Genomic DNA, 9,266 nt, shown 5'->3' with positions numbered 1-9,266 from the left:
TTTTTTTTTGTTAATGTCATCACATTAACTCGGCACTGCTATGCGCTTATATACCATAAGGAGACTGCTGTACATGGAAGCAGGATATATCCATATGTTAGTGAGGATGCCATCGCTCTGTCTCATTAGCAGCAGTGCTGAGGCCCTGAGCTGCTTCTTGTGCTCCATTGGGACAGCTGATGAGGCCTGACTATATGACCTTTAACAACCTAATCAACTTTTAACACCTCGCCTACTGCCTGCCTTATTGCCATTCTTCTCTCTACCATTCACCGGGCGCTGCCCCATCCCATATTTCTTCTTTTTTGATAAGCAGTAACCTTGTTTTGACTGATCAGCGGTCCATGTATGAATGAAACAGCATTGTAAACACATGCTGCTGCAGTCTCTGGAGGCACGTAGGGATTTATTGTAATAGGCTGTCTCCCTCCTCACTCTTGACCTTCCCTCTACTTATTTTTCTCCTTTCCTTATCTCTTACTGTCTTCTTCACCCCAGTGTTGGAGAGCTTGGGATGTATAGAAAATAAAAGAGAAATATCAAACCATGCAAAATTAATGTACCATGTGGTAGGTAGTTAACTGTGTCGCGTAATTAAACTACAAAGGAGAGGTAATTACAATCTGTTACAGTTACTCAGAAAAATGAAATTACAGCTATGAGTGAAAATGATGATTACACATGCATATATAAATATTTTTCTCAGTGCATTTTTTGTTAATGCTTTTGAACAAAGCGGGTCAGCGCCATCAAGAGCAGGATATCTTATAAGGAGATGGCTTTACGTCTAGACACGCTCCATTTATCTGGCAGCATGCTCTTAGAGTTTGAGTTTTGTTTTTGAAAGCAAGCAGCCTGCCATGCCTGTAACCAGTCGACCACACGGCAGGCGGTCATGTCATCAGACGAGAACACCTTTCAGTGCTGAAAAGTCAACAGTATTTTCTTTCAGGAATAAGGAAAATGCCAGGGGTGTCAAACATAAGCCCCGGGGACCAGAATGGGCCTCACACAGACTCCAATCCGGTCCACTGGAAGGCTTTGGAAAATGCAGACAAGGTTATAAAGGATGGACTTTAAACTGTAAGTTTTGCAGCTTTCCTCCTGATAAAACCCTCACCCATGGTATTTCATATTAAGTAATAGATAAACAATGAAATGACAGTAGAAGTCTTGTTTTATTTTATTTTATTTTACAATGGGTGCAAAAATGTTTTTAAAAAAAGAGTATTTTCTGTGAATGAACAAAAAAATTCCTGCCTTATAATTACAGGACAATCTGGTCAATGTGCTACCTGAAAATCTAATATAATTTTACAGACTTTTACAGTCAAAGACTCATGCTGCCAGATTTCTTTCTTTAATGTTGCAGAATTTCTATATTATGTAGGAAAACTGAGATGTAATGTTGAAAATGGGCTTCTTTTTCTCATATTGAGATATTTTAGGGATTAAATGTTGAACGTGTAAACAGTTAAACTCCTTTACACTGACAGAAAGGATGGGTTTCACTGGTCTGGTCCACTTAAGATGAAATTGAGCTCCATGTGGGGCATGATGTAAACTGAGCTTGACATCCCTGCTCTGTGGGTACTGCAGAGTAAAGCGTGCTAATAGAGGTGAAATGCTTTCAGCATCAAAATGCTCAAACCTGGAAATCATCGACAGCTCGCAGAGAACTTTTTCAGCTTTGCTGCTCCGTTTAAACATTTGCAGTTTGTTAACAAGTTGCATAACTCTGTCAAGTCTTCAAGTTGTATTTTTTACAGCGTAGCAGTTCTATGCAATCTGTCATATTTTGCATTTGAAAAGTAGCCTCAGTCCATTCCTGTTTCTGCACTTTATAGGAAAACAAACTAAATGTGTTTTTTTTTTTATTATTAAATGCTGCGTATCTAAGTCATTTAATAGTCCACTTATCTGCAATCTCCGCCTGTTACAAAGTGCATACGTTTCCATAATCATTTTAAATAGGAAAAATCACTTTGCTGCGTCCACGGTAGAACACCTCCTTTAATCTGCAGCAATTTCCTGTATATCGATCATTTCCGCACATATAAATGATCCCATTGTCAGGAGCTTGTATTAAAATAACCTGCAATTATTTTAAATAAATCCTCGAGAACACGCGATGATATAAAAGAAATTATGTTTCTATCTGTTTAATATTTTTAAAAAAACACCCTGAAACCTGACATGGGGGATTAATATTGCAATAACAGGCACAATTCGCTCAAGTCATTTAATGGAGTAGTTACTGCGTGTGATTATTACGGCATTTGCGAAAACAGAGCAGCAAACAACTTGAAATGAAATGCAATAGTAACAACAGTAAAACAATAAGGCCTTAATGCTTCTGTATTGTGTCCACAGCGGCTAGAAGTGAATGAACGCTTACTTAAACAATTTATCGAGCTGCGACTTTAACAGAAATTAAAGCGGTATTATGCTGCATTGAATTATATTTCGGCGGCTTTTCCAACAAGAGACCAGAGATCTTACTTAGCTATTCCTGAAGACACGGAAAGCATTTTATCCAGGGTTAGCTAAAGAAAGATTAAAAGCACAGGTTTGGAAGTCTGAGCCCTTATTACCTTAATAACTAAATAAATAAACATTAACCGTAATCAAAGATATTTAAAACGGTGACGGTACACGCTAAGGCCATGGAGGCTTGGATTAAATCCCATCATCAGTGTCACTCATACTATATTTCAGCAGGCTTGCAGTCATTTTAATAGGAAGATAGCATTAATGGCTTGAGCGTTTTCTTGCCATACACTCCTGGGCCTGCGCCTTCATTTTGGAGCATGCAGAGGCCTGAGGGGGTAACAGTAGCTACAATTGTCCAGATCTGTCTCTGCAGGTTGTGCTGCGCTGATAAAGATCCAACTCTATAATCCTGATTCATAGTGAATCTTTACCTATCAGATGCTTCCTGGGCTCTCCAGCAGCCCGTGATTGACAGTGATTATCTCAAACGCAGGCCGTATCTCTGCCATCACCGTGGCCGTGTCAGGGGGGTTTTAGGTGAGGATGTTGGATCAAATACAGCAGCAAACAGCTGACAAGGAAGGTGCACAGTAGCAGAGGCGCGTGTAGGAAACACCATTGAATTAAGATTTGCAGATAAGGAATCTTTTTTTTCCCTCCCTCTCCATGTGTCAGAGACAAAATCATTGAGATTTCTCCTCAGCAGCAGCAACAGCAGCACCGGCCTAACCTGCAGAGCACGCTCATGACACGAGTTAGCCGGTGTGAGCTTTGTGTTGAAGAGGCAGCTGAAACACAAACAGCGGGACAACACGGGAAGCATATGGTGCTAGCGATGCAGCAGTTGTTGCTGTCAAAAACATAAATGCTGCTGAACACTGTTACTGCAGGTGCAAATTAGCAACACTGCTAATGTGTTCACCGTATTCGATGTCAGTCTTGTATTTCCTGGTCTAATTGTATGAGGGTTTGCATAATGGCCTTTGTTACAGCACGGCATTAAAAGAAAGATTAATACTGCGCCGCCATATCGACCAGCTATAATTGCAAACACCGATGGCTCACTCGTTTAACATGTTGGCATTCAGCAGGCGGTCATCTGCAGCAGTCTTTGCAATGTGTTCATTTGGAGCATTTATCAGAAGACGTGGCAACACGAGTTGATGCAAATGGTTCGATGAAAAAGAGTTTTCTGAGGTTCGCTTGGCCCTCGAAAGAGGAGAGCTCTGACATATGAGCTGCGAGGAGGCCCGCTGACCATTTGACAGAACAAAGCTCGCGTTTGTGAGACAGAAATGGAAGGAAGGGTTGGAAGGAAGTACCTACTTCTTCGTCTTCCTGTTCACAATAGCACGGCAGGTCCACGTGTGTTAAAAAGCTACTTAAATTCTCAGTGTCGTTCACGGTGTGGCTCTAAGCACTAAGGTTTTCTTCCCAAATTTAGAAAACCTGAAAGACGAGTCCAAACTGCTTTTACTGTGTGGGTCTGTGAATACAGTATGTGATATTTTTAAAATTCATGATGTGTGTACAATTGTGTGTGTGTATTGGATTTGTGCTTCTCTGTAGTCCTACCACGTAGTGCTGCAAGCTCACGAGCTCGGGAGTATTACCGTGAGTTGCGTGTGAGGCAGGTTACTCAGCCTGTCTGCAACCAGTGAACCTGCTCTGAAACCGTATACCTGCGCTGAAAACAGGAGTCGCCATTTCAGCGCTGTCTGTTTGGATCAGTGTTCCCTGTGGCACTATGCCCTCTTTGAGAGCTCCTCTGTTGGGGATCTATTCCTTAGCCCCTGACTCTATCCCTCTGTTGGCACAATGGCCCCTTTGTACCTACATATACTACTGCTGTGGGACCTTGCCTCGTAGTTTTTGGCAATTATACACAATCCCACTCCATCTATCCCCCTTGTTGCCGCTTCATTGACGAGAAATGCAATTGGATCGAGGAGAAATGCGGTGAAACGGAGACCCGGGAAGAGGCTTGCAGGAATTAGATTGTGGCGCTGATAAGTTCCATATAGAGCAAGTAAACATGTTCTTATCTTGTTATCCAGCTTACACATTAACACATGGCGCGTGTGGAGGAGGGTTTAAAAGGATAAATCAAATTCTAATCATTCTGTTTGGCTTTTTCCGCTCGCTGCTCTTTGTCTCTATTTCAGTTTCTCATCGTGCAAAGGACCCCAGCCCACATGCAAGAACAATGGAGGGGGGTCAGAAGTGCTAGCTATTTTCCTACACCTGCTGAATGCTACAGAAATGAGTGCACAGTGATTATGTGCCCTAATGTGTGGTGTTTAAAGAGTGGTTTCCCGCAGCAGAGTTAAATGGTGGTGCCCTCTGTGAAGTATTAATGATGTGGATGGATGAATCAGGTCGGCGCAAACCTGTTGACGGCAGCCGTGGCGCTCTCTTAAAGCTGCACCCAGACATCAGGCTTAACCGCTTGGCAAATTGGACATGCTTGTTGGCTGTAGCTCCAATTTATGTGCACTCTCTATTGCAGTTAGTCCATCTTCATTATTGAAATGGCCTCTCGTCAGGTCTTGACAGAGTGGTGGAGATGGTAAAGGGTGGAGTGCGCGTGTGGTGGTGGGGGCACATACAGAAGAATCATGAATAATGTGGAAAATAAACACATTTGAAGCACTGGCGCTGGCTGGCAGAAGGGGTGTTGGGAGTGTTGTTAAATGCCTGGCTTTCATTTTCTCTCTGCTCCTCTCTCCCTCTCTCCATGTGATTGTATGTGCAGCCTCTGCCAGTGGATGTTGATGCTGTGGATCCTCAGCCTTGGGGCTTTATCTAACACACATGCAACCGGGCATAAACACAGACACACACACACAAGCAGCTCTCAGTGCTGAACTCTAGCAGCACCTCTGTGGCTTGACCAGCATCCCAGCTGGGTGTTGTGTCACAGCCATGCTGGAGACACATTGCTCGGTGGCCACAGCCTATATTTAATAGGTTGCTGTTGTGGCTTCGCTATTCACCTCGGGATCGTTGCATTGGTGATGGCCGATAAAGCTGAGCCCAGTTTGGTGGCGATATCCGCTTCCAACTCGCGCATTGTTGCAGGCGACACGTTTATTGCCGGATGTCAAATTTCAGCTCCTCGGTGAGGCGAATTGATAGGAGATGGCCTCAAAACCATTTCGTAGCTCTGTAAATGTACACTTAAGCCCAGGCTTTGGGTATAACAGTGCTTCTCTTTGAAGAGAAGAACAGGATCTAACTGAGTCTACCTACAGGGTCCCTGTACCTGCTGCACACATGAGTAGATGTGATGGCTCATGAGGTAATTACCCACTGAGCTGGTCTGTAAGCTGAAGCAGGGGTTCCCTTCAGGTAGCGCTCTCGCTCAGGTCAGTGAACAGCTAATGACATTTAGAAGAAATAGGATGAAAGAGGTGGCAGTTGGTTGTAGTCAGCCACACACTACCTTTGTCTTATTGTCTGCCGTCTGTCTTAATCTCGCAGCCACCCTTTTCACACCACAAGGAGATCGTGTTATTAGATCCCCTCCCTGGGCTCATTTGTCATCCTGCAGCACCACTCCTCTAGAGGAGGACTGCAGGAGAGGAAAAAAGAAAACAATATAAGCAGGCAGGAGGCCACAACATCAAATGTTCATCATTTACCAGCCCAGAGTCTCTCTTATCGCCATTATTCTTTCACAATCACAGCAGATTAATATGCTTTCTTTTTGTTGCCCCTCTTACTGTGTCTATTTTTAAAAGGCCGACAAACTTCAACCTCTCTTCTCTCCTCTCCCCTTTAACATGTTATTTTGTATTACGCCGTACCCGGCCCTCGCACGCGTGTACTCTCAATCATCCCCCACCCCCACTTTTCACCATCACTTGCTACAATAAAAAGTATTGTCAGTGTTCACAGTTTGCTGTCACCGCCTCAGTCACATCTCTTTAATCTCTCCTCTTTGAGCTCCTTCAGATTTCGTGCTGCTGAGGCGCACGAGAGGGAGAGAGTCAGCTAATTACAATAAACAAATATGCTCAGAGCCGCCTATGTAAGGTTGGCATAGGTTAACAACTCTGCTATAAATGTTAAATGAAGCTTAAAATAGGATCGTATGGCATACAGTTGCCATAGCGATCCAAGCTGCGATTCTTTGTGTACTTTCGTGGTTGGCAAAGTTTAAATTAATCTTAGACACGAATCTGTGATACGGAGAAGAAATGAGTGATTGTTTGATGCCCCAAGGGCCTGTTTGATGCCTCTATCGCGTTTGGAGCTTTTTCTTGAACCGCCACAACTTTGTTTGTCTGTGCTTAGCGTCGGTCTTTTGTTGTAATGAAATCTAATGCACTGCCGTTGATGCCTTTCTGCCTCAGACGCATGGCGGTCGCCCTTTTTTACCGATTGCCTTCTTACTCACGTCTCTTTCTATTTCTCTTTGTCTTTCAACAGGTGGGACAGTCAAAATGATGCGTGGGTGGTGCAGCGTTGAGCCGTATTGATGGATGTGTTAACAGACAGCAGTCTCACATTGATTGTGAAGACTTCAGAACCCGAGAATCCAAATGCAGTGGAGAGCACAGGTAACTATTCAGGTATAGCTCGTTAACACCATGTTTTTTGTGTTTTTTTTAAGTAACTCACATGAATGCTAATTTTGCTCTTTATTTCTCAGCTTTAAACATTTAGAGAAACTTGGTTGCAGAAGAGAGTTTTTTTTTTAATTTGCCCAAGAATATTTAAGCACTCATTAAAATAAACGAAAGCTTATTAACAACAGTTTCTCTCACAACGCATTTAAAACTTTGAAAAGACAATTAGTATTAGCACATAGCACAGAATTAGCTTTCCTTGAATTAGCTTTTCACCCTCAGTTTTAAGCTCTTTTACAAGATATGGGGAGCGTGAAACACATCCTGTGTGTTTTTTTTTTTAATGAAAAGTGGAAAAGAATTATTAATTGAAGCTTTTTAAGCTGTTGTTAATCCTCTCTGCTTATGCTTCCACAACGCAGAAATATAAATCTATCTTTTCTCATAAAAAGCTGCAAATATAAAAGTGGGTGGAGCCATTAATTCTCTCACACACATTTATTAGCATCGTGAAAACAAAAGGTCTGCATCATTGTTTTAATAATAACTGTATTGTTATTTTATTTTCTTGTTATATTTCAGTTTTGGGCTTCTGTTTTTTTTTCTCTGCAAAATCTCAGAAACTGAAACCTTGATTAGTAATTATATATTTGCAGGAAAAAAGGTTGCAAATGCTTTGAAACTGCTAAGATTTCTACACTGCGCATTGTCGTCTGAACTTCATTTACTCTACATAGTTTCACTTAACTCTTTACCCCTTGAAAGCCTACGAGGAGTAACCCTTGAAGTTCCTGTCTGACCTGAGTGGTTTCTGTCATATTTCAGGCCTGTCTATATAACGCAATGACTTGTTGGTTCCTAAGAAGTTAGTGAAGGTGGTCCCTGCCTATGCAGCTACCCTTGAAAAAACGGTCTTCAAACCACATCTTTATTGATATAAACTGAAGTGTCAAAAGTCATCATTAGACGTTGTCTAATGGGGAAAGGATTAATCAGTAACACACAAAAACATGCATTTTTGGAAGTAAGGGAATTTCAATAATACAAACTCGCCCTTATGGGGGGATAGTCAGATGAGAGTCAGATGTTGTGATTAAGGAACACCTGACTCCAAAGACCGTCTGCAATTTGACGTTGGAGTGCGAGATGGAATCGAGCCTGTCTCCAAATAAAGACAAACATCTGGTTAGTGCCAAATTCTGCCCTCATGAAGAAAGAACCAACTTTCACAGGACTTTAAGAGGACTTTAGGAGGAATGTTATGAAGATGGGCATAACTGTGTCCAAGTCAAGGAATTTTAGGACTTTTGTAGCTTTCCTTGCAAAGATCATACCAAGGGCACCAGAAGAGAGACAGCAAAACACCTTCGGAAAGTTATACAATTTGCTAAATTCACTTGTTCCCTGTCCACTATGAAAAACGCACACAATTATTTATGAATTAGTCCAGTTGGATTTTGTTTTTTTTACTTTTTGCAACCACATATCAATTTAGAAATCCTGGTATCTCCAAAGGGTTTACAAATGTTTTCTTCTAAAAGGTATATGAGTTACTTTTTGCTGCTGCCTTATTCACAAGGGGTCTCCACAGTTGCTAGCTCCACATGTTTGATTTGGCAGAATTTTTATTTTTGTTTTGCACCAGATGCCTTTTCTGATGGAACCCAAAGGGATCTGCATCTCTTTCCTGGATCAAACTGGAGAGCTTTCAGTGCTAGGCAAATGTGTAAGCCATTACAATATGGGGTCACTTTTCTTTTAGCTGAATAAATGGTTTTTAAAACCAAATCTAACTCAAAAGAAATCAGATAGCAGTGCAATCTCTTCCTTTTTACTGGACAATAAGCCCTACTGCTGCTGTGCATATTCAGTCATTCACCCACCACCTACTTCTCCCCATAGTTTCTACCAAGCACCACTGATCCTTCGGTTTATCTCGGTGTTTCAGCTCTGGTCAGCCTCAGTTGGAACTGAGACAGATTATCCCCAGCACTTGCCTGCTCCTTGAGAGGCAGCAAGAGGAAAAGAGAGCAAGAGAGACGAGGAGAGGTGGAATGAGAGCATTAAAAAAAATACAGGAGAGAGTAAAAGCAGCTCCATTGAGCAGGAATAGGGTAGTTCTTTGAGGAGGATGGCCATGAATCATGCCGCAGTTACTCACCACTTATTACGAACATCCTGTACTGGCCGGATTGATCC

General features: G+C 42.2%; 1 protein-coding gene across 4 annotated transcripts in view; it reads left to right on the top strand.

Annotated features, from left to right (window-relative positions):
- nexmifb (neurite extension and migration factor b) overlaps window positions 1-9,266 on the top strand; it is a 51,176-nt gene that overhangs the window by 31,295 nt on the left and 10,615 nt on the right. For 3 of the 4 annotated variants that reach the window (XR_001290482.1, XM_013912903.1, XM_013912548.1), the window contains exon 2: window positions 6,928-7,070. Coding sequence is in view for 3 of the 4 variants with exons in the window: in XM_013912903.1 (XP_013768357.1) it covers window positions 6,977-7,070 (94 nt within the window). In the remaining variant the exon portion in view is untranslated. The remainder of the gene's footprint in view (window positions 1-6,927; window positions 7,071-9,266) is intronic. The other variant, XM_005719750.1, reaches the window with a different exon arrangement.

Source organism: Pundamilia nyererei, unplaced genomic scaffold (assembly GCF_000239375.1).
Source record: "Pundamilia nyererei isolate P.nyererei 1_Seehausen unplaced genomic scaffold, PunNye1.0 scaffold00001, whole genome shotgun sequence".
NCBI classification, from domain to species: domain Eukaryota; kingdom Metazoa; phylum Chordata; class Actinopteri; order Cichliformes; family Cichlidae; genus Pundamilia; species Pundamilia nyererei.
Note: the sequence above shows the minus strand (reverse complement) of the source record. Positions and strands in the feature narration are given on the sequence as shown.